Source organism: Carassius auratus, chromosome 34 (assembly GCF_003368295.1).
Source record: "Carassius auratus strain Wakin chromosome 34, ASM336829v1, whole genome shotgun sequence".
Classification (NCBI taxonomy): Eukaryota; Metazoa; Chordata; class Actinopteri; order Cypriniformes; family Cyprinidae; genus Carassius; species Carassius auratus.
In genome coordinates this window covers 20,483,868-20,509,776 of record NC_039276.1, presented here as the reverse complement: position 1 = coordinate 20,509,776, position 25,909 = coordinate 20,483,868, and the positions used below count along the sequence as shown (strand labels likewise).

At 36.9% G+C, this 25,909-nt stretch overlaps 2 protein-coding genes across 3 annotated transcripts in view; one reads left to right on the top strand and one right to left on the bottom strand.

Annotated features, from left to right (window-relative positions):
* The first annotated feature begins 4,875 nt into the window (after positions 1-4,875).
* On the top strand, positions 4,876-15,072 carry LOC113053497 (alkyldihydroxyacetonephosphate synthase, peroxisomal-like). Its single transcript, XM_026218588.1, has 8 exons — positions 4,876-4,980; positions 5,886-5,998; positions 6,467-6,536; positions 7,012-7,073; positions 7,607-7,696; positions 8,911-9,010; positions 9,216-9,273; positions 14,134-15,072. The coding sequence occupies exons 3-8, from the start codon at positions 6,507-6,509 to the stop codon at positions 14,253-14,255; spliced, it is 462 nt and encodes a 153-aa protein (XP_026074373.1). The 5' UTR covers positions 4,876-4,980; positions 5,886-5,998; positions 6,467-6,506; the 3' UTR covers positions 14,256-15,072.
* A 3,102-nt stretch (positions 15,073-18,174) lies between these two features.
* Positions 18,175-25,909, bottom strand: part of LOC113053496 (dual 3',5'-cyclic-AMP and -GMP phosphodiesterase 11A) — an 87,679-nt gene continuing 79,944 nt past the window's right edge. For both annotated transcript variants that reach the window (XM_026218586.1, XM_026218587.1), the window contains exons 13-20: positions 25,361-25,470; positions 25,159-25,249; positions 23,618-23,718; positions 23,308-23,385; positions 23,157-23,220; positions 22,985-23,059; positions 21,098-21,181; positions 18,175-19,599 (exon numbers count right to left, since the gene is read on the bottom strand). In XM_026218586.1, the coding sequence (XP_026074371.1) occupies positions 19,426-19,599; positions 21,098-21,181; positions 22,985-23,059; positions 23,157-23,220; positions 23,308-23,385; positions 23,618-23,718; positions 25,159-25,249; positions 25,361-25,470 (777 nt within the window). In that variant the 3' untranslated portion in view covers positions 18,175-19,425. The remainder of the gene's footprint in view (positions 19,600-21,097; positions 21,182-22,984; positions 23,060-23,156; positions 23,221-23,307; positions 23,386-23,617; positions 23,719-25,158; positions 25,250-25,360; positions 25,471-25,909) is intronic.

The following is a 25,909-nucleotide window of genomic DNA, read 5'->3' as shown; positions in this document are numbered from 1 at the left end:
TGAAAATCTGAGCAACGGTCTAGGAGGAGTTCGAAAAAGTAGGTTTTCAACATGAATCAAAATGGCGGACAGGAAATTTTGCCAAAATTGACAAATGGGGTATCGGTGTTCTCGGCATGACCCAAGGAATCTATCAACATCAGCTTTGTTACAATAGGCTAATGTATGCAAAAGTTATTAGCATTTTTCGAAAAAATCGTTATAACTATTGACCACAAGGTGGCGCTGCCCCCAATTTTTTTGTGTACATTCAGGACATGGAGCCGGACATTTTTGTAATTATTTGCGAAACGATACAGAACTTCATTCTTAAGATACAGCAATTTACAACTAAATCCAAAATGGCCGACGCCCAAAATGGCCGAATTGGGAAAATTCGGTATCATTCGACTCGGAATGATGCACTGAATCTAAAGACACCACTTTTGTGATTTTTGCCAAAACCGTTCAGAAGTTATGAGCAAAAACATGCATTTTTCATATCTCCTGACCACTAGGGGGCACAGCGCCGAAACACTGCAGGTAGTCCCAGGGAATGGTTGTTATAAGACCCACCAAGATTGGTTTCAATAGGCCAAACCGTTGCGGAGATATAGCCTAACGTTCACGTTTGCGTGCTTTTCGAAGAATTCGTTCATGAGCTATTCGGAAACGGTTTGAGAAATCAACTTGAATTCCATAACTTTTTGCCAGCATGGTCTGAAGATTATCTGATTCAATTTTCGTGACAATCGGTGCAACGGCCTAGGACGAGTTCGAAAAAGTAGGTTTTACGAACAATTGACGATAGCGAAAAAACTAAGCCTTGCGATTTTTGAATTTCGGTGTCCATTCGACTCGGCATGAGCCAAGGAATCACAGGAAAAAAGAATTTTCATTTTGTGGCTTACGGTTCAAGAGTTATTAGCATCAAGTTTTTGAAAGTTTAGACAATTGGTGGCGCTAGAGAGTTTGAGTTAGAGACTTCAAATTTGCTACGGTTAATGTTCAGACAGTCCTCTATTAGTGTGCCAAATTATACAACTTTCCCGCAATCGGTTCTATGGGCTACCATAGACTTGGGGTGGAAGAAGAGGAAGAATAATAATAATAATAACGCCAACGAACACAATAGGTGCCTTCGCACCTTCGGTGCTTGGCCCCTAATAATAATAACGCCAACGATTACAATAGGTGCCTACGCACCTTCGGTGCTTGGCCCCTAAATATAGCTGCAAGCAGCAATTACGGGGCCAAGCACTCCAACGGCAAATGTAGGAGCTAAGCATGGCATGAAGCATCACACCAAATACATTAATGAGCAATAACAGTAATTTTGGAATTATTGTAATTGAAATGGCAAAAAAAAAATCATAATACCACCTCTAGTAGCATGATTACTTGGCTTATAAAGTTTGACCAATAGGTGGCACTGTTATGAAATCAATTTGGTGTACTCTGTTTGACTTTTCAATGACACACACAAAGTTTGGTGTTAATATGCCACAGCATTCCAGAGATGCAGCCTCAAGTGTCATTTTGTCATTGTGTTTCAACTTCGTCACTTTGGTATGCGAAAACGGTTTTGTCTATCGACACAAAATCCATAACTTTGTGTCAACATAGTCTGAAGATCATCTGATTCGAATTTGGTGAAAATTGGACCTACGGTTCATGAGGAGTTCGAAAAAGTAGGTTTTCCACATAAATCAAAATGGTGGACCGGAACTTCAGTAAACACTGGCATATTTGGTATCTATGTTATCGGCATAAGCCAGGGAATATTTTGAGCCCAGTTTCCTTCAAATAGGCTAATGCATTAAAAAGTTATTAGCATTTTAAAAAGTGTAATTACTCATGGTTAATGAATGGTTTATTACTCTTGACCAATAGATGGCGCTGTTACCAAATTTATGTGGCATGGTCAGTGTGAGGTGGCGATGACACATACAAAGTTTGGTGCAAATATGTCAAAGTGTTGCAGAGATACAGCCTCAAATGCATTTTGGCACCCTTCCAGCAAATTCGTTGATGCGCTAAATGAGAACCGTTACGTATATCGACACAAAATCCATAACTTTTTGCCAGCATGGTCTGAAGATGATTCACGTAAAATTTGGTGAAAATTGGGCTAAAGGTCTAGGAGGAGTTCGAAAAAGTAGGTTTTCAACATTAAGCATAATGGCGGACAGGAAGTAAGGCCAATTTTCACATTATTGGTATCAATACTCTCGGCATGACCCACAGAATATAGCGAGACCATTTTAATTTTAATAGACTAATTTATTCAAAAGTTATTAGCATTTATGTGATATTTCATTATAACTATTGGCCACAAGGTGGCGCTGCCACTAAACTTTTTGAGTACCTTCAGGGCATGGAGCCGAATATTTTTGTAATTATTTGCGAAACGATACGATGCTGCGTTCAAAAAATACAGCATTTTAAATCATAATTCAAAATGGCCGACGCCTAAAATGGCCGACACAGGAAAATTGGATATCATTTGACTCGACATGACTCACTGAATCTAAAGAGACCAGTTGTGTGATTTTTGGCCAAACCATTCAGTAGTTATAAGCCAAAATATGCATTTTTCATATCTCCTGACCACTAGGTGGCGCTGTGTCGAAACACTGCAGGTAGTCTCAGTTCATGCTTGTTATAACACACGCCAAGTTTGGTCTCAATATGACAAACCGTTGCCGGGATATAGCCTCACGTGCATGTTTGCGTGCTTTTCGTCAAATTTGTTTACGTGTCATTCGACAACAGTTGGACGAATCAACTTGAATTCCATAACTTTTTGCCAGCATGGTCTGAAGATGATCTGAGCCAATTTTCGTGGCAATCGGACTAACCGTCTTGGACGAGTTCGAAAAAGTAGGTTTTTCGAATAATTGAAAATAGCGAAAAAACTAAACCTTGCGATTTTTGAATTTTGGGGTTCATTCGACTTGGCATGAGCCAAGGATTCAGAGGAAAAAAGAATTTCCATTTTCTGGCTTACGGTTCAAAAGTTATTAGCATACAAACATTGAAAGTTTGGACAAGTGGTGGCGCTAGAGAGTAGGAGATAGAGACTTCAAATTTGCTATAGTTAATGTTGGGACTGTCCTCTATCAGTGTGCCAAATTATACAACTTTCCCGCAATCGGTTCTATGGGCTGCCATAGACTTGCGGCGGAAGAAGAAGAAGAAGAATAATAATAACGCCAACGAAAACAATAGGTGCCTACGCACCTTCGGTGCTTGGCCCCTAATAACGCCAACAAACACAATAGGTGCCTTCGCACCTTCGGTGCTTGGCCCCTAATAATTGGTCAAAAATGGCTTTTTAAAATAAGTTGAGCTCAATACTCACTTTCAATCAGCAGCGAGATTTTGAAATAATTTGATCCGATGTGGATTATAATCACCACAAATGGCAGAAATATGCATGCAAAAGACGCTAGGTATTAACATTACCATAGTGAACATGGTAAACTGTGATCACTTGAAGAAATCAGTCGTCAGCTTCATATTCTCTGTCACAATCATGTAGTAACATATTTTATCTGTCATAAATCTTGTCTCGAGAGTTGAGCTTTTGTTTCATCACAAACACCATTTCCACCAAGTGACATTAAGTTAGACTCTTTTTTTTTATTTTCCAGTCATTGGCACTTACATTCTCTAGCGTTGTATTCGCATAACCGAATATTACCTGAGTGTTAGAAGTTGGTTATGTTAAACAGGAAAACTGAGAGCTAGTTACTACAGAGAGCCTGTGTTTCCATAACCATCAGTTACGATCCGTCTCTGCCTTTAGAGACTGTTGTCTGTTGTCATATTCCACTCCACTGAGATGAATTGGAAGATTTAGCTTTTGAGAGCTTTGTTTAGGTTTTTATTACTTGTTGTTGTTGTTGTTGTTTTGTGTATTCATTACATCAAGAGGTTTAATTTGGTCTGGTGTAATTTATCTCTGGAGAACCCCCTACTCGCGCCGCCTCGTATAAAGAGAAATTCATCTTTATTTTACCAGCTGAGCAGCGAGCGAATGCACAAACACACAATTCAGGAACAATGAAAAATGGCCCTGGCAGCAATTAAGCTCCCAGTGCAGCCGAGGTTTATAGCGTTACATGCGGAGATGTGGGGGAATTTGTGAGGGGTTGCCAGATATATCTGGAAAAGTTCCCCCAGTCCCAAGGGATCTCATTAACTCCTGTTCGGCTCGGTGTTTTCATTGACGGTGCACTTCTGAGAGACACAGAGATGTATTGACTCTTTAATGAAGACTCCAGTCTCTGTAATCATCCGGGTTTTTGCAGCATGCACACTCTTTAAACCCAGAAGTGTGACTGTATTATTTTTATATCTAATCGCCACCAGAAGAAAAGGGAAGGTAATGAGTGTCGTGGTGCGTTTAGACACATTGTGATCTTATAAAAGCACTGTAAGAGTTTGGAGAACTAAAGGTCGCTGGGACAGATTGTGAAATGAACCAGAAGACACATTTCTACTTGTGTCTCCCACATTAACATTACTAGCATGTCTGATCAACTTCTCACACAGATTCATGTCAGTTTTCAGTTGATTTGAATTAATCTGAGATTTTGTGTGAGATTTAGCTGCGTTTCTTATCAGAGGAGCTGCTATCAGCATGATTTATGAAACCTCTTCGCTGCGTTCCCTCTCGCTCTTCTTCTCTCTGTGTCTCCATTCATTACTGTGCTATTGTTCACACGCCGCTAATAAATCTGACACAAAGGCCTCTGGGAAATCCAAGGGGCAAAACTGAAGGATGTTTGGTGGAACAAAAAGCTTTTGACTGGAAAAGCTTTTGAATGCACACAACCCCTGACGAAACAATAAATAAATAAACGATTTTGTATTTAATACTGTGGTTTATTGAAATGTTTAACTCATGTTTTGACAGGTCATGCGCTCAAGCCACAAGTGTCCTCCATATTCACGTCATTCTTGGACGGACTGAAAAAATTCTACATCACAAAGGTGAGAAAGAAGAACCGTAAATGTGTGTCAAGATCACAGTCACTTACTATTACACTGCTCTCCAGAACGCTGCATTCTGATTGGCTGATTGGGTGAGCTGAGTTTTGTTGTGTTTTTGTTTTGCTTTGTTCTGCTTTAGCTTTGGATTTGTTTTTATGTTTTGCTTTGATTTGATTTGGTTTTGCTGTTTTGTTTTGGTTTTGGTTTTATTTTTTTATTAAATTTTTTGTTTGTATTTAATTTTTTTTTTATTACTACATTCTACTTTTCTTTTATCCCATCAAAACATAAATTAAAACTTACAAAAAAATAAATAAATTAATAGAGGCAGAGCATCTAAAGCATCACAGGATGCATATCAGATGACTGACTGAATATCTTTTTTCAGTTGGCTGAACAGAATCAAAGAAAACTAAAAATAAGTGTTTTTATTATTATTATTATTTGTGTGTGTTTGTGTGTGTGTTTGGTTCACTACTTAATACTCATACTCATACAAGATTTTAAAGACTTTTATAAACCATTTTTGTTAACTCTTTATTTAACATTTTAGTATATTGAACAGGAGGTGTGTGAGTTTTTGTCTACTCCTGACATCACATCTAATGGATCTGTACTGCTATCACTCTGCTCTGCTCTCTGAAACACTTGGTCAGTCAGTCTGCAGTCAAAGCAAGAAATATTGCTGTTGATTTTTATCCCCCGATTTGATTGCCTTGTGAAAAGTAGGCTATGATATTACAGGGTAATATTGTGTTTCCCCTCCCACACAGCCTTGAAATAAAAACAGAACTCAAAACTAATTTTAGAGGCAGAGAATGTCAAAGCCTTGCGCATTTTTTTCAGATTTATTTCTACTGATCACTTTGATTTAATGTGGTCTAACCATGCAATACCGCTCTCAGTTTAAAGGCTTCGATCCGCACCACCTGTGTGTCGCGACGCTGTTATTTGAGGGGGATCGTGGGAAGGTTTTGCAGCACGAGAAACAGGTTTACGACATCGCAGCCAAATTTGGGTAAGAAATGGCTCATTTTTGTGTGTGCTTCAAATCTGTGCTGTTTCTATGGAACCAGAGTTACTGTTTCACCAGTAAAGGTCCTAAGGGTCATGACCCCTGACCTTGACTGATCTCACTGATTGTATAGAGAAGCACGAGTGTTTCTCTCAGTCTTTTCATCCTCCCTCATTCATCACAGCTCTTTCAGTGGCACTGATGGGTGTGTGAGGAGAAGAGTGAACAGATGAATGATTTCTGCTTTAAAGCTTGTGTGGATTCTGAGAATATTTAATTAGAGGCTGAATGTGATTGATAGAATGGGAATCCCACAGCTGGCCTTATTGATCCACTGTGTGTGTCCTGGCAGGAAATGTTCAACGGACCACAGACGCCTCATGATTTTTCTTTGGCAACATTGACTGTGCTGATGATATGTATATGTCCCCTTTGCTTCCCATTGACCTGTACTGTGTGTGTGTGTTTTAGGGGTCTGGCAGCAGGAGAGGATAATGGTCAGAGGGGTTACATGCTGACGTTTGTCATCGCGTATCTGCGGGTGTGTTATGAAGCTCCTCACACTGATTTACTCTCCTTAATTACAGCAGACTTCAAAGGACCCAAAAATACGCCTTCATGAAACGTATCTTTTATGTCCCTAACCCTAGCCCTAAATGTGTGTTTTAATGCCATAGGTTCAGTTTCGGTTCAGTAAGATTCTTTTTTTTTTTTTTTTTTAGGAAAGTAATTGCTGTATTCAGCAAGTTTAAAATATTTAAAATAAATGCTGTTGAACTTTCTATTCATTAAGAAATCCTGAAAAAAAAGTGCATCAGTTTTCACAGAAAAGAAAAAAAAAGATAACATTGATTAAAAAAAAAATATGTTTTACTTAATGTCTTATTTATTAATTATTATTATTATTATTATTATTATGTTAAATTGTAACAAATAAAATATAACAAATGAATGCATCCTTGGTGAGCAATAGAATACATTACAGAGAAGTGTAACCTCTGTGTGTTTGCGTGCAGGATTTGGGAATGGACTACTATGTGATCGGAGAGTCGTTTGAGACGTCTGTGCCGTGGGACAGGTAAATGCTCAGTGCCATGCTTTGCCATCACTGCTGCCCACGCTCTCTTACATACTTCTGTCATCTCTGTCTGAATGGATCGGTGAAGGTGGGAAGGGTTCAACGACAAAAAGCCAAAGAAAAATACTTGAACTCCCACAAAGACACAGAAACTTACAGACTTCATCTGAACCTGAAATTCTGGCTCTTAGTATTAACTCATTATGAACAAAAAATGTCAGGTGTGCAACACAAAAGTGAACTCAGTACATCGCAAGACTCATCTCATGAATCAGTGTTTAGAGTGAGAAGAAAAGACAAAAAGCTCAAAAATAAGCGTGTTTTACGTATTTGTTTTCTTTTGAGTTTTGTGCTTTTTGTAATGTTGTTTGTACTATTTATTTAGTTATTTAATAGTATTAATAACTTTTTTTATTTTACCATTTTGAAAATGTTTCGAATAACAGTAATAGTAAAGAGTGAATATGTAGGTACATTTTTGGCCACTTCTGTATTATTCAGTATTTCTCTCTTTTTGTGTGTCTCTCTCTCAGGGTTTTGGACTTGTGCAGGAATGTGAAGGAGAGGATTGTAAGAGAGTGTAAGGAGAGAGGAGTACAGTTCCCTCCGCTCTCCACATGCAGGTGCACACACACACACACACACACTAGTCTATCTTTATGGCCTTTGACATGCTGTCCATAAATAAGCACCTAGCAGTCATCTGGAATGTTAGCATATAGTTTTATGTTTAATAAATTATCCACAAGGCCATAGCAATGTTGGTGGCAATTCCAGTGAATTGTAAAAATCTAGTTTGACTCAATTTGATGTATTGATTAGTGAACTCTGTGTTCATTCTGATCTCACCTTTACCGTCACACACAGACAAAGAGGGAAGTGCATTTCTCAGTCATTAATTTCCTGTCTTTCGCTATCCAGCTGCGTGTGACATGACTGATGTGGCCGTTTAACCTCTGCAAAACCAGATAACACAAACTCACGGCCCCTAAACTTTCACTGTCTCAAAGTCAAGGGTCACAAAGGCAGGGAGAGAAAGCACGTTGATGCCCCTCTCTTTCTTTCTGTGGGCATAAAAGCCATAAATTTGATTTAGCAGGAAGACCATTAAGATAACTGATTATAGAAACATCAAACTCTACTGATACTCTTAGAAATATAGAAAACTAAATGAAATTGAGCAAAAATGTATTTCTAGTTTAATTTAGTAAATTAATTCTAGTTAAACCTATATTTTGTAATATATTTGTATTATGGTTGTGAAAATAAACTGTACAATTTATTTTGCATGCTTTTTTGTGTTATATTGATAGAGAATGGCTATACATCTTGTCAGAAATTAATTAACAACTAATAATGTAACTAGCTACATTTTGTTCAGTTTCTTCATTCTTGGAAACCCAACAACTTCAAACCAGTCCAAAGATTTTGTGTTATGTACATAATTATGCAATCATTGTACACAATTCTATAAATATACATATTATATAAAGTGCACTCAATATTTTTAATAAAAAAGTACATAAAAATTATTTTAATACAACAGATATTTAACAAATATGTAAATATAATATAAATGTTAAAAATATATATATATATATATTATTATGGCTGACTGCTAATTTCTGCATCTGTAGCTGAAAAATAATACTGTTGCATGATTTTACATCCACAACACTAGGTGTCAGTAAAGGATGAAGGCTTATCGGCCAGATATTTTGAAGAATCAGTTCGTAACAAAAAATGTTGCGCTTGTTGCACTTTAAAGTAGGAAGTTCCTAGAAGAACTTGAAATCAATGTAACTTAATTTTTTTTTATCTGTTTTCCTCTTTCTAGAGTTACACAGACGTATGACGCAGGTGCTTGTGTATATTTCTATTTTGCCTTTAATTACCGGGGTCTGAGTGATCCAGTTCACGTCTATGAACAAGTGGAGGTACGTACAGTGAGAAAAGCAAAGATTAGCCATCAGTCTTTAAATCAACAGAGTACTCACCAGAGTATATTTCTCAGTTTTAAAGCGGTCACAATATGCTGTTTAAGCTGTAGGTTTTGTGGACTTGATTTAAATTTAAAGCAAATAAATGGTTCTGGTTTAGGCTAGAAATAAGTGGATATTGAGAATGTATTTTTTTATGTAGCATGCAGCCCGGGAGGAGATTCTAGCCAATGGAGGAAGTCTGTCTCACCACCATGGAGGTGAATTTCACCACACATCACCTGAAATAAACATATATTCACTCACCCTGATCTCTACTGAACAGAATATGTATAGTACACTGCCTCTAGACTCAGCAGTTCAGCTTTTTAGAGAATTGCAGAGTTTGGGGCAGTGGTTTGTGCTGGTTTATTGGGTCTGAAACACATGACTTATCTACATTACCATCCGCCTGCTGCTAGCTAAACATCACCACACTCATTAATCACAGTCAAACACATACACATACACACACACACACACACACACTCTGTAGCCTACATGAGGTCGAGTGCTTTATGGACTTTTAAAAGACATGGCATAGTTCACTCAAAAATGACAGATCTGTCATTTCTTTATCATGTCAAAAAATAAAACAAGGTAATTGTGACTTTTTATCTCACAATCAGAATTGTGTAATATAAACTTGCTATTCTGACATTAGAACACACAAGAATTGCGTGATATAAAGTTAGTATTGCGTGACACCAAGTCACAATTGCGTGACACCAAGTCAGAATTGCGTGACACCAAGTCAGAATTGCGTGACACCAAGTCAGAATTGCGTGACACCAAGTCAGAATTGCGTGACACCAAGTCAGAATTGCGTGACACCAAGTCAGAATTGCGTGACACCAAGTCAGAATTTGCGTGACACCAAGTCAGAATTTGCGTGACATAAAGTTAGAAATGCGTGACACAAAGCCAGAATTGCATGACATAAAGTTAGAAATGCGTGACATCAAGAAATGATACAAAGTCAAAATTGTGAGATATAAAGTCAAAATTGTGAGATATAAAGTCAAAATTGTGAGATATAAAGTCAAAATTGTGAGATATAAACTTGGAATTGTGAATTTATATCTTGCAATTGTGACATTATAACTCGCAAATGAGTGTTATAAAGTCAGAATTACAAGATATGAACCCTTGTTTTATGATTATGAATACCTTTTTATTTTTTATTTGGTGGTTAAAAATGGGCTTTCCATAGTTATGTGACACAACTGGATCAGTGAGTTGAACTTCCGAACTGGATCAATCAGATTTGTCAAAGAATCATTCAAACCTAAACCATTCGTTTTTAAAAGATGTGCAGTTGATTTGTAAGTTTTGGGTTAACTATACCTTTAAAATGAGAGAGGAAAGGATTAGCTGATATTTATAAACTTTCCTGACTGCGATCTTACAGAAAGAAAGCCATGCTGATGGTGTGTGTGCTGGGGGAGTTCTCTGTAATTGTGATTAATAGCGGTACTGCGGTACTATCTGCCTGCTGACAGACCCTTTTGTCTACACACAATCACAGCATGACAAATGAAGTGTGTGCGTGTGTATCTGGAAAAACAGATGTAGTCTGGGCTTGCGAGGTGGGAGGGTGCATGAGAGAAAGGCACAGTTTACTAACCTGTGTTTGCTGCAGGTCAGAGCTGTGAATGCATCCAAGCACATTTGCCAGACCTCCACTCGCATTACACAAGCGCACACCGTTTCTTATACACGATTATGGCCTTAGCACTTTAAAAGGACGTTGTTAAACAGATAAAGGATTCAAATAGGCTTGCTGCTCTGTTAGAGATAGTTAAAAAGAGACCGCACAGTCTTCAGGGAGAGCAGGATGGAGATTGGAAATAAGTAACTATTACTGATTCATTAAACTGACTCCTTTTCAATAATTTGGTCAAACCAATTTGCAAAGCATTTGTCATCTGACTGTATAACTCTGGTAGGAAGTGGCTGACATATTGAAAATATTGACAAAACAACATTGCACACAATCAATGTAAAGTAGTTAGTGTTTAATACCACCACTATGGGTTTGTTAAAACACCTTACCCTAGCAAACAGCATTTCACTACAAAACGTTTCTCAAATGAATCAGTGAATCATTTGTAAGCAGTTTCTTTGAATTTAACTGTTCAAACTAAACTAGCAACCCTACCAGCAGAAGTATCTGAGCATTTGTCACTACAAAAATTAAGAGCTTCTGAGGACATTTTAAAAGTAATGACTCAAGTGAATCATTTGTGTATTTCAGCTGTTCATTGAAGTGAACGGTCCAAATGAACCTAATAAACCTTATCAAACAGAACTAACTAAACATTTATTTCACTACATTAAAAAAAAAGCTTTTTGTAAAATATTTTGGAATTGATGATTCAAGTGAACCGGTGAATCATTTGTGTATTTCAGCTGTTTATTGAAGTGAACTGTCGAAATGAACCTAGCAACCTTATCAAACAGAACAGAAGTAGTAGTGAATCAAATGATTCAGTGAATCATTTGCTTGTATGTTTACTTTGTTTTCACTGGAATTAAACATCCAAGCAAACCTAGCAAACTGAATTAACACAAATTTAACTACAAAAAATGAAGGGCTTCCGAACATTTTGAAAGTAATAATTCATGACTCATTTGTGAGATGTGAAATGAACTGTCTAAACGAACAGACTCACTAAAGTGAATAAAACATTCCAGGCTCCCCAGAACATGTATCACCTCTGCTGCCCAACATCTCTAGTAGTAGTGATACGCTTTAGACTAATGTGACCATTATGAATTATAACATTTAATTTTTTCTGGTGCCATGACCCGGATTCTAAGAATTCTTGTTGGGCTTCGCTGCAGGAGTTGAGTTTTTTGGGTTTGTTTGTTTGGCACCATGCAGACATGCTTAAAGATTTCTTTCCAAGCTGATCACAGACCACAGCATGTGTAAATGCACACTTGAGGATAGCGTAGCAGTATGAACAGCATGTGCCTGTTTGTGCAGGTGAAGACCAGAGGTTATATAGGAAATGAGTGCATCAGCCTCAAACACACTCAGATGGCTTCCGCTTCATTCAGCCATTATTGGACGCACACATCTATGCTTTTTTCTCTATCTTGATTTTTTTTTTTTTTTGCATGTCTCAGCTGTACGAAAGTGGTTATGAGAGATGAATAGTGACAGGATAGTGATGGAAAGAGAGTACGGGAATATGGGCTGATGGCGAGATGATAGATGTGTAAATTATCTCCGTGATGGAGGCAATGATGCAGTCATGCCTCCTTCTGTTTCTGTCTGCCGTCCAGCAGAGACACAAATACACCACTGGGGGTTTGAGGAGGGGCCAATGTTTGTCACTCGTGATTGGCTTGCTGTGTGTTCGGTGGGCCGGCCGTCTTTCTTTCATGCAAGATGACTGGCTCTGTAACACAAGACCTATTTGCATATGTATGAGAGAGCTTCAGATTGGGGTGTTGCCAACAGTGAGGTGCCCTTGCCCCAAACCCCGCCTCCTTCTCAAACAGTAAGTTATTATGACGAAATGCCGTCTGCTCGCTTATCAATCATATTAAGTGTGTGCGACAGAAAGAGAGAGGAGACGGGGACATCAAGGTTCCCTAAACTGATGCTCTCAAAAACAATATGTTGTGTGGTATTATATTAACCGAACACTCATAAAGGACATGTCATTGTTTTAATTACGTGGGAAAGAAATCATTATTGTATTATATTATATATTTTTTGGTCATTTGGTTTAATTTTTATTATCCAATACATGTGCTTAATATAATTTTTTTTTTAATTTCATTTATTTTATATCTAGTTTTATAGAAACAAAGGTGTGAATCACACCTAGGGAATTTCTGGTTTTCAGCTGGCAATGGATTATTGTTTAAACTAATTTAATTTCCCCTGTTTTGGGAATATAGAGTACATTTTCCTTCATCTAACACACAAAGTTCATATTTTAAAAAACAACACTAATTAAATAATAGTAATGTAACAATACCAACACTATCAATGATGTTTTAATTCTAATGATTTAGTAATAAATGAATACATTTGATTATATTTACCAAACACTCATAAACGATACATGTATGTCATTGTTTTAATACTCTGGTAAATAAATCTGTTATGTTATGCTATATTCTTGTTGGAAATTGGTTTAAGTTTTTATTTATTTAATTTTTATTTTATTTTATTTACATATCTTTTAGTATGTAAATGTTTCTGCATTGGATGATATTGGATTATAGTGTATGCTCAGTTCCCCTAGTTTTGTATTTAAATTATTTTTTCCTTCATCTAACACTTAAAGTTCGCAATAATCATATAATAATGGTTTAATAATAATAAAAACAACAACAAAAGTAATAATGACTGGATAATTTAATGATGATTTAATAGTAACGATTTAATAGTCTTTAAAAACAATATAATAACAGTTCAATGTAATCTCCATTAGTATCCATTTTCAAACTAAAATATAATTTTGTAATTCCTATATTCACTTTAAGCATTTAAATTGAGTGTTTTATGAATTAATTCATTTTAAAGAAATTAGTGTAGAGTTTTAGCCATTTATTGGCCACGACTTAATATCGTGAGTTATGCTCTGAACAACACCCTGGCAGCTACCCACAATTCATTTTATGATCGAGTGTCATATCATTTTTTGAATTGTGGTTACAAGTAGTTTCGAGATGTTGTTTGGTATAACTTTATTTTTTAATGATTATTTTTCAGTAAAGTCGTGTGCTCATTTAGGTGACGTTGATGTATGTTGGGTGGAAGCTTGCGGTATTTAGTCTGAACACGAGAGAAGCAGACAAACAAACAGACAGACAGACAGACAGAAGAAGAGTTTCTCTCCCTCCGCTGGGAGCGCAGGCAGCATAATGAGTTTGATAGTCTGCTGCTCTCCATAAATCACATCATGCAAAACATCTCAGCGTTTCAGCAGTGCGGCCCACCCCACAACATCCATCATCCAGCGCTTACAGCCGCTCGCACACGAGAGCCATTCACGTCCTGCTGTCTGCCACACACGTCTGCTCAATCCCTCTCTCTCTCTCTCTCTCTCTCGCAGTGGGAAAACTCCGGAAGGAATGGATGAAAGAGAGCGTGTCCGGCGTGGGGCTCGGCATGCTCAAGTCGGTGAAGGAGTATGTGGACCCTCAGAACATTTTTGGCAACAGAAACCTGTTGTAATTCAGTAACATTCTGTACCTGTGCATTTTATATCATCATCTAGTCATATTTGATTTAAACTTCATAGTTTGTCTTTTTCTTAGTGTGTGTGTGTGTGTGTGTGTGTGTGTGTGCGCAGTGATATGATAAACCTCTCCTCTGTTTCCCATTAACTGGAACCGTTTGCGTTATTGTCACCTTTGACCTCGTCGCTAGTGAGGTGGCAGGATCACGTGACTTCGGTTCTCCCCAGTCTTCCCAATGCTCGGACTGAACAGGTTTATGATACTGTAACGTCTGGCACTGCTGTTGTGTTTGGTGCATTAGCAGTAACTCAATTATGCTTTTAAAAGCAGTGTGCCTTCTGTTCATCCGTCCGTCCGTCTGTCTTCCACTCATCTTTCTGAGTGGCTAAATGTTTACTGTCTTTTATCCCCTCTTCCTCAATGTACTTTTGCCTTTTCTATTCGCCTGTCAAACTAGGTGTGTTATCATTTTTGGGTAAATCTCATGAAACATGTCCTATTTGTATAAGAGAAAAACAAAGACAATTAAGCCATTTTTTTTACCATTAATAATTAATACTTAATTGTATTACACTTAATAATCTGCATAATCATACTATAATTTACAATTATTCCCATTACAGAAATGAAAAAAGGGGAATATGATTAACCGCAATAAGAAATAAATCCTTCAAAATTCTTACATTTCTTGACACAAAATATTTATTTTTTACACTTTATAATAAGGTTGTATTGACTAACATTAGTTAATGCAATATTGACATGAACAAACAATAAACTACAGATATTATGAATTAATTTCCACATACATTTTTTACTTCATAATGAGATGTGTATTTTAAATGTGTATATACATATACAGGTAAACAGATACCTTCTATATATATATATATATATATATATATATATATATATATATATATTTATATATTTATATATATATATATATATATATATATATATATATTATACATACAGATAAATAGATGACATGAACCAAGAATTATAAATGCTCTAAAATGTGTATTGTATCAGCGTTAACAAATCTATGTAACCCTATTGTAAAGTGTTACTTTATTTTCTCCCTGGATATTTTTGTGAGATTTATCCTTGTAAGCCAGATCTGCTGAAAGCTCCTCTGGTTAAACTGAGATGTTGTCTTCGAGCACACGGTCTGGCTGACGGCGGTTTTGAACCGAGTGTATTTGGTTTGGCTCTGATCATCTGAATGATCTTCATCAAATGTGTCCTTGTGTTTCTACCAAAGACTGTCTGCGTCTCTTGAGCCACACACACACACATCTGTACATCCTGTATATAAACACGCTTTGAAGAGTATGCTCACCGAAGATCCATCATGATAAATTGTATTTTTTTAACACAACATATGCAAAAAGCCAGAGATGATCTGAACTGGGATCTAAAACATTATATGTGACTGTTACATCATTTGACTTGTATGCATTGCTCTGTTTGCATCAGAGTTATTATACTCTGAGAGTCCTGTTCTTCTCGAATCTTCAAGTGGTTTGACTTGTGTATTTAGGAGACGCTTGCTTTCAGAGAAATAGTTCACTTAAGACAGAACATTTTCTCATTATTTACTCGCCCTCGTGTTGCTTCAAACTGAACGACTTTCTTCTGTAGAACACAAAATGAGACGTTAGGAGGAATGTTCATGCTGCTTATTTCCAAACCTATGAAACATTATGGAAAGAGATAATAATAATAAAAAAAAGTTGTCCAAACAGTGAAAGCATTATATGCCAAGTCTTCTGAAGTCATATGACAGATTTATATGCTGCAGTTATGTTATGAGACTCATGACACCAGACCTGGTGCACATTAACACATTATTTGAATATGTACTGCTGATACCTCTATGGTGTTTTTTGTTGTTGTTGTTGATTTACTTTCAATACACTAAAAAAAGCAGCATGAACATACTGTGCAATTTCTGTGTTTCGGAGAAGAAAGCAAGCAGTGTGATTTTGGAACAACGTGACTTTGGATCTAATGATGATAGTTTGGATTTTTATGTGAACTGTTAAGCTACGAAGTTGTGCAGACGTTAAACTCTGCTGCTGTTTGAAGAAAGAGATTCATTTAGTGTCTTAAAGGGATAGTTCGCCTGGAGTGGCTGGTCCCCATTGACTTCCACAGTATGCAAATCAATGGGGACCAGCAACTGAAGGCGAGCTGTCCCTTTAACAGTGTGTATCCTGTTCAACAGGGCTTAGACTTCTCACTTTACTACAGTGGCACTTTTGTGAAACATTTAAGCCTAAACAAATAATCCAGTAGCCTTGCAGGGTCTTTATTTCCAGACGTCCTGCCCTCTCCTCGAGCCTGTGATGTTCAGCAGAGCTTTTTCACTGCTTTCTCAAATGACACTACCATTTATTAAGTGTCAGAGGAGCTTTTTTGTGTGTTTGGAATCCATCTGTTTCTAAACTTTGTGTGTGTTTGTTGCTGATACGCCAAAATGAAGGATCAGACGAGGTTTTGTTGCCCCTCAGAATGATTCCTGAATGGTTTCATCATCAAACTTGTCATGTTTCACTTTAAAAACAACAACAGCCGTATTAAAAGATTTTAATCTAAATGTTATGAAAGCTCCCTTGTCTCTTCACAAATTTTTCTGGTCGTGTGTTTAATATCAGAGTACATTTTGTCAAAGCTGTTTGTGCAATAAATTAACAATGTTTTAGATCTCATGTCCTCTGTCATTATTGCAAATTCTCTGTCCAATCAGAGCTCTCGTCTTCCTCTTCCTGACTGCTTCCTAGTCTTAGTTATTTAATCAAGTTAATATTCCACCAGCAAATAAAGTCCCTGTCTGGTAGGCTAGTGATAATGTTTTTAGATAGATATTCTGAGGCATAATTGTTACTATATTGTGTTGACCAATCAGCATCCAGGATCTGTACATAGTTGTTATGGAAAACTGTGCACAAAACAATACTTCTCAGAATGCCTTAAAATAATTTAAAATAATTCAAGATCTAAAAACGTATGTGAGTGTGTGTGTGTGTGTGTATAAATCCATTATAGTTTTAGTATTAACCTTTTAACTTTGAGTGCATTCCCATAAAGGTATCTTCCTTTGCTTAAGATGATTGGCTACTTTCTACAACACTGATGACTGTAAAAGTCATGTCAAGTTCATTGGTTAAAAGAAGTCATTTACCTGAAGAACATTCAGTTATTAAAACTTCCCTAAATCAGAAATGTAATTGTCATTTTAAAAATATTTAGTTACTTATTTTTATTAACGAGTGGTGTTCCTGTAGCTCAATTGGTAGAGCATTGTGCTATCAAGCGCAAGGTTAGGGGTTTGATTCCCTGGGAACGCATGAGAGGTAAAAATTGATAGCCTGAATGTACTTTAAGTCGCTGCTAAATGCAAAAATTTGATTTTAATTTACTGTAATGATAAATCTGGTTTCTGTAAAAAGCCTTTGGGCTGGAATCATAGTGTAAGGTGCACAGATGCATCTCACCACACGGTGTCAGCGTTGAGTGTCATCTGTCTGGATCTGAACACAACGCTGCTTCTAGGAGCCTCTGAACACATTTCTGCTGTAACTCCTCATGTAATCCCGCTGATCACACCTGACTAATGAACTCAACTCATTGGTGCTTCATGGTCTGAATTATGTGTGTCAGATCAGAGAGACGTCTAAAATGAGCAGTTTCATCACCACCTCTGCAGCCTCGCTATCAGAATACATTTCTCATTCACTTTCACCACAGAGACTGTCATGAACCCAGCCAACCAGCTCTGAGATGAATATCCCATCTTTGTTTTTTTTGTTTTTTTTTCACCATGTCCCCTTCGGGGCTCCATAGTTTCCCTAATGTTTACACACAACATTTTTCAAACTAGGCACAATAACATTTCCAACTCATTATTACTAGCAGCAAATTTATTAGAATTGGAGAGTTTAACACTTCCAGAAATCATGCTTCAGGATTCTCAAGAAATCTGTCAGTCAAAAGTAGAGTTGAACCAAGAGAACAAGAAAATTCAAAAGAGCCTCATCACTTACATAATGCCTAAGAGAAAAATCGAACAGTGCTAACATCAAGAACCAATCCCCCCAAGAAATCATTGGGAATAATGTAAGACATTGCAAATCAACAGCTGCTTCCATGCAGGTACATCAAATCAAATACTGAAGAATGAATCACAGATGGATCTCAGTCATCTCTGAAGCAGACACTTCTTCATGCAATTACATTTTACTCTTTACCACAACACGGTAATCAAAGTGCAGTCACGATTAAAATAAACCAGAGTCCACTTCAGGACACAAAGGAGCGTGGGACGGAGGAAGACTTTCTGAAGAGGAGCCATGTAAAACCGTCTAAAAAAACTAAACTAAAAAAAAAAAAAACCTTGTATAACATAAATTACATTTATATGTGATATTAATGTAGCTCTGTGCAGCACACTGCTTTGATGTGAAATAGGCCCAAGACATGAGGAAACATCTATGATGTATGCAGTGTGAACTAGAGACTAGAGTGATGTCGAGGATGGGATGCATGCATTATCATTGGGGTTTTACCAAGGCACAGAGTACAGCGCTGGAGAGGGTTTGCATCGCAAGCATTGCCAAGAGCCCCACGGCTCCACACACCCCTGATCCTAGAAATAAACACATCAGCTAAAACAACCAAGGCAAGACAAAGAGTCAAATCCTGCATTTGTCATTTCTTCAAATGACATTCGCACAGTAAAGAACTGAGCTTGAGTGCTCAAGATATGTGTTCAATCAACAAGATCAAAGCTACAAAGGGAAAAATACGCTAGGATATCTTTCAAAATGCAGCAATCCTCCTTGCTTACACGCACAATAGAGTCTTTGTGTTAGCATGCTAGCCCTAAAGTAGCTAATTCAGCCGATTAGCTTCTGGGCGTAAACACATCCCTAAGGTTCTCCGTTGCTAGCTAAACGTGCGGTCTTTGCACAGTGGAGACAAACGCAAACTCGCTCGCAGTTGCCTGAAGTGCTCACAGAAAGAGCAAATGGCCGATAGAGGGCGCTAGTGAGGTAACGACTGCTGGTCTGAAGCGTGCAGCAGAGGTCAAAACTCCTCCGTCTGCATTGCTGAGGGTCAGAGAAGCATGTGGAGAAATCTGGCAGGTTTCTGCAGAGTTAGCTGACGGAGTAGAAGGGGTCGCTGCAGCTGGTTGACGTGGTCTCTGCGTTACATGGACTGCTGGTTTCCTGGCTGCGCTGGTGTCTTTGGTGAAGCTCTTCCCATTTGGCGCGATTGGCCTTGATCAAGTCAATCATTGGCTGTAGTTTGGGGTTTAATTTGGCAAACGTCTGAAAATAAGGAGAAAGAGTTGATTACTAAAAACTGAATATGCACCAAAATGGTGGATCGTGCAACCTCTGACAACAACGTAACATAGTAAGAAGTTTTTCTCCACCCTTTTAAAAGTTGATTTGTTTATTCATCTTGATAAACAAAGAATAGTTACAAAATAAATTAATAAAAAACAAAACAAAATTGTGTGCTTATTTGTAATAAAATGTCCAAATATAGTGTACTCCAAATCTTAAAAGTAAATGAAATCTGCAGACAGTGTGCTTAAAGAGAGAAACTTTCATGACATTCTTAATTTGCACTTTTAAAAACTCCACTTTGTAATAATATAAAATAAAAACATGAACTTTAATGCACAGTTTAATTTATATATTTTTTCTAAATATTTTATTGTGCTTTAAAGTAGTAGATTTATTTTGATGTGTTGACTAACATACTAAAGCACACACAGTACTTCATTATAATTTTAACTGTAATGTGTTTACATGTAAAGTTAATCTATTTTAAATGTATAAAATAGCAGCTTCAGCATTACAAATATGCAATAACAAATACATGACATACTATTTTCCACTTAAATGACATCCAAGTATATTTTAGTTGACTATTCTTGTCAGTACATTCACTTTAACCAGATTTCAAAGCCAATAGAAGTAATTGTGAATTTACATATAACAGTGTACTTAAGTTCGACTTAAGCCGGTGCAGCTAACTGCATTTTATATAAATTTTAACCAATAGATTTTCATTTAACATGTAATTAAGTGTCTGTAAATATTGCTATGCATTCAGTTTGCATGTTCTTTTAAAGTAAATTATTTATTTTCATAATAAATATGAAAAAGTGTAGACTACCACATTTCACAAGGGAACTATGCACAACTATATTAAGGATTTTGACTAGAACGTAAAGTGGGAAAAGGTGACTGCATTCACTAGAAATGACCAGATTCTTCTGGTTTCACTGTTCGGGAACATCGCACACGTTTAGCTCACATAAAGTCAAGTGTTTATGAATTATCTGAATTAACCTGACCATTAATTGCCGCCAATTTTAGTTTGATCTCAAATTAAACTGTGTTAAAAATGATATTATTCATTAAATAAAAACACACTTGAAATAAAAACGGAATGATGTTTATGATGTTTAAGTAGTGCTAATGTAATAATTTTTAACACCCTAAACACTGCATTTCAGAACACCTTAGCAAACACATAAAGCAACACCCTGGCCTCATGGCAGAGGTTAATTCTCTTCTTTGCTATGCACAATTTACTTATTACATGTTTTTTAGCAAAGGCCGGTTAGTTTAATTGTAAAAATGTTCACGTGTCTTGTCAAAGTAAACTTATGAATAACTTTTGTTTATATTGTAATATTTCAATACTGGCTCTTACTGGACTGAAGGGGCTTAGGTTTACTTGATTATTTCTTTAGATGATGTTGTCAGTTTTGATTGACTGTATTGATGGTGCATTGTGGGACAGCATTACCTCGTACAGAGGTGCACAGATTCCATCAATCCACTCCAGCTGTAGACCTGGCAGCTCATCTTTGCGGTTTCGGTCAAATATCGCCTATTACACACACACACACACACACACACACCCAAATATTTATCAAACACTTGATTATCTTTATCGTTGTTTCTCAGACAGCAGTGAGATTCAATGAGCATATGGAGACCTGTGGAAAAACAAGTGCACTTCCGCTTGCTTTTAAAGAAATAATAAACTTTGAACAAATAAATAGTATTGATTAAACAGTTTTTAGCCCACTTATGTAGGACATACAGTAAGTACATCTTTTTAGTTTCATTATGCATGGCAAATAATACAATTCATAATGATTTAAAATGTATTTTGAAGTCAAGCTTTTATTTTGCGTTACAAAGTGCACTTAAGTGTTAAGAAACAATTCAGAAAATGAACATTACAGTGGCATTTTATTTAAATAATATGATATCTTCAATCATAAATGTGACCCTCGAGCACAAAAGCAGTCTTAAGTCTTAACTGGGGTATATTTGTAGCAACAGTAAAAAAAAAAAAAAAATACATTGTTTTGGTCAAAATTATAAATTTTTCTATTATGCCAAAAATCTTTAGTAAAGATCCTAAGTAAAGATCATGTTCCATGAAGATATATTGTAAATTTCCTACTGTAAATATATCAAAACTTCATTTTTGATTAGTAATATGCATTTCTAAGAATTCATTTGGACAATTCTAAAGGTGATTTTCTCAATATTTAGATTTTTTTAGCAGCCTCAGATTTTCAAATAGTTGTATCTCGGCTAAATATTGTCTGATCCTTAAACGATTATTTATTCAGTTTTCAGATGATGTATACATCTCAATTTCAAACAATGAAGACTCAAGTTTTGTGGTCCAGGGACACACCCACCCACACACACATATATATAAATAAATACATATATATATAAATTAAATAAATTTATGCATTTAGCAGGCGCTTTTATCCAAAGCGACTTACGGTGCATTCAGACCATCAATTTTTACCTATCATATATATATATATATATATATATATATATATATATATATATATATATATATATATATATTGAATATCCACTGAAATATCCACTATACTCTTACTGTATGTCAACAAGTGTCTCATGTCTATATACATTTTTTTCTGTACAAAAAACTGATGAAGTTGATTCTTCAAAGAAATATCCATTAATCACCATGAAATATCCCGAGATATAAAAGCACAACCTCTGAGCGCTAACATGTTTCTGTGGTAAACGGAGACCCAGAGCCTCTTGAATGAAAGCATCTCTTTATATTATTCACCATCTCCACCTACAGATGTGATTAGAGGGTCAGAGATGGTCCTTTGATTAATGTTTGCCTTCAAGACGTCTGTTGAAGCTGATAACGCCTGTGCTCTTTTCTTTCTCTTCGTACATCTGTGTGTGTGTGTGTGTGTGTGTGTGTGTGTGTGTGTGGCTGCAGCACAGAGATAGAGGGTCTGTGTTTGAATATATCATGCTAACACCCACACACTCTGAGCAAAAGACAGAGACTTTTAACCTGAGGCGAGCGTCTCTACAGAGAGCTTCAAAGATGTGGCATCCCAAGACTTCCTCATGTTCCCTTCTGCCTCAGAATCCAGGCCAATGGGAAAAGAACTAGCTATTTCCTTTTTAAAAGTGGATGTGTGTGTGCAAACTTTCATGCAATATTAAGATAACTGGATCATACTGTAACAAACTAATTGTGAAGATCTCTCACGATCCATCATGACCATGTAAAGATGCTGTGGACACCTTTGTCTAAACTGAGGCATTTTACAGCTCAACACACATTGCTTTTATAAAGAAGCTGGTGATTTGACGGTGTTGACCTCACCGAGGGAGTCAGTTTCAACTCTGAACGCTCTCTGTCTCCCTGCTCGAAAAACTCACTGGTCACCAGCTCTGCCACCTGTTAGGAAGCAGAAGACACACGTTAACACGCGAGCGTCAGCGGTGTTCAGTATTATTCATGTATGATTGGAGTATTGTGGGTATGGGGCATGTACCTTGCGTGATATCTCCCAGGGTTTCGTGACAGCACCCAGATCACACGCTGTCATCAACATCGACCTGAGAGAAGATCAGAATTGAATTCCAATCAGAAATGTCAAGTATTGTGTGTGTTTGTGCAGGCTTGATCATATATATACAACTCACCTGCACATGTCTCTGTGTTCCTTCACGTTCCAGTTGTATTCTCCTTTATTCACCAGCTCAAAGAAGGAGTTTCTGTTCCTGTGGATGAAAACTGTGTGAGCACTGTGCAGTTCTCAGAGCGGCCACATGGCGGCAGTACAGGGTCAGGAAAACTCATCACTAAAGCACTGCTGCAGGCTGAAGCAGGGAAACTTTCACACACTTGCACAAAATCAACAACAACGAACTAACCCTGCACAGATCGCCACAAGTGTTTTAGGCATTTATTAAAGCTGCACCACTGTTTAAAATCTGTTCTTTCAGTACTCACTGGAAGTAGAGCGTCAGGTCTGTGGCCAGGATGGATTGTTTCAGGAGCTGCATCAGTTCTCCATACTCATGGGAAGACAGATTAGAGAAAATATTGTGTCCCTAGAGAGACAGGGATAAAATGAAATCATTAAACAAAAATATTTTCATTCCTTTTGGTGTTGTTTACCATTGTTCTGCACTGCTAAGAGTCCGTCTGAAGATGTTTGAGAACACACACAGTATCTGCACTGATGGTGTTTCACAGTAAGTCAGCTGATCTGTTTTTATCATACACATACAGGTGCTTTTCTGAAATGCTCTACGTCAGGGTACATTTCCATATAGACTGGGTTTGTGTATTAATATACCATTATTTAACATGTATCTCTGAATTCAAGCCACCCACGCATGCTTACATCAGAGCGCCTGATTAAAATAAACTGATATTTAAACACACACGCACACACCAAGTATTTCATTATTTTCACTTTTCTTTTATGATTCTCAGCAAACTTGTTCACTTGTTCTTATTTAAGCGAATTCATAACTGATTTTACTCCAATAAACTTCAGTTTTTCAGTAAATGTGAGGCATGATGGGAAACAGGGCAGGCTACATCTGCGCCTTCCACATTAAAGAGCAGGACCAACTTAATGAATACATGTCTGTCCGCTGGTCAGGGACACGTTCGTTCTCGGAGTGAATGATGACCGAAGCTCATTTGTATGCAAATGACAGTGACTCTGTATCTGTAGAAAACAATTATTAAGTCAACATCTGTAATTTATTCACCTCTCTCTCTCTCTCTCTCTCTCTCTCTCGCTTTTCTCCCTCGTTTATCTCATTTACTGTGCTTAAAATGATTTCTTGTAAAGCACTGGTTTAGTGTGGCTGATTATATGAAGTGAAAGTCTGAAAGTCTTCGCAATACAATCATTCAGTTACTACCTATTGTAAGTCTTTATTTTTTTATAGTAATGGATTACAAACGGAAAATCTACTACACTTGAGTTTCTTGTAAAATATGTTTTGGTTTATGCTGTAGAATGAAAACGACTGTAAAGAAAGTCTATGCAAACCAAGAATAAATTGTTTGCCTAGTTTATTATTTTAAACTGATTTGTATGACAGCTTTAGTTCAAGAATATTTATGCAGTATTGTAGTTGGAGTTCCACTATAGAATTGATGATAAATTATAACTCGTTGTAAACTGTTAGCATTAGGCTCTACAATGATGTTTCTTTGTAAATGATTTGTGGAATGGAATTGCTATCAGTAACTCTTACGGTAAAGTAATTTGTATAATAGTTTTAGTCCGATTTAAGTTCTCAAGTATTTATAACTTTGTACTGTAGTTCACACATTTTGGAACTGAAATTACACCCATCTTTTCTTCTCAATTGTGGCGTATACTAAAAAAAAAAGAAAAAAAAAACGGCTTCTTGAATGAGAAAAAATATGCTGGACATGACTCAATTTTGTCCATGTTATTAATATGTATGTGCCCAGATAATCATCTGTAATATGAACTTTGGATTTGATGGTGCCTGTAAGTTCACCTCGCTCTGCAGGATCATAACAGCATGGTTGAAGTGATGGTGCTCTAGTGTGGCCGAAGTCCCATAAAGAAGAGAGAGAGCCGATCCCGTCCTGAGAAAGACACAAATGTCATTCTGTTCATGTGCAAAGAGAAGAAATCCAGCGTTCAGCATCATGTAATGAAGATGCCAGACTTGTATTGGACCAGTGGTTGAGTCTCACTTGGCCTGGAAAGCGTTGTTGGTTCCTCTGTGGTCCAGATCATGGCAGACGCAGCCCACTATCAGAGCCAGAGTCTCCATCTCAGTCAGAGTCTCCTGGAAGCCGGCCGTCTGCAAAGAAACACACAGAAACAAAACGTGTATTACAGTACCAGCTCTATAGAAGCTCTACGGTGAGCATTATTTGGGAAGAAGACGAGCAGAAGACAGCGAAGTTATTAAATATGTACGGTGCGATCCTGACGATTCCACGTAGTTCACAATGTCATGAAAAAATACAATAAAACCATCATATGAGCAAAAGCAAAAATGGATTTGGGACACATTTTCCTGCAGTGTGAACATAGCCTAATATGATTCTTGCTGCTCAACTATTATCATCAACCTTGAAAACAGTTATGCTGCTTCATTTTTTTTTTTTGCGAAAACCATGATGTCCCTTACGAAAAAGAATTTATCAAAGTGTGCTATTAGTATACTTCTTTTAAACTAAATATAGGAACGTATGCTTTTAGTTTACTTTTTATGTACTTCTAAATATATTTGAGCT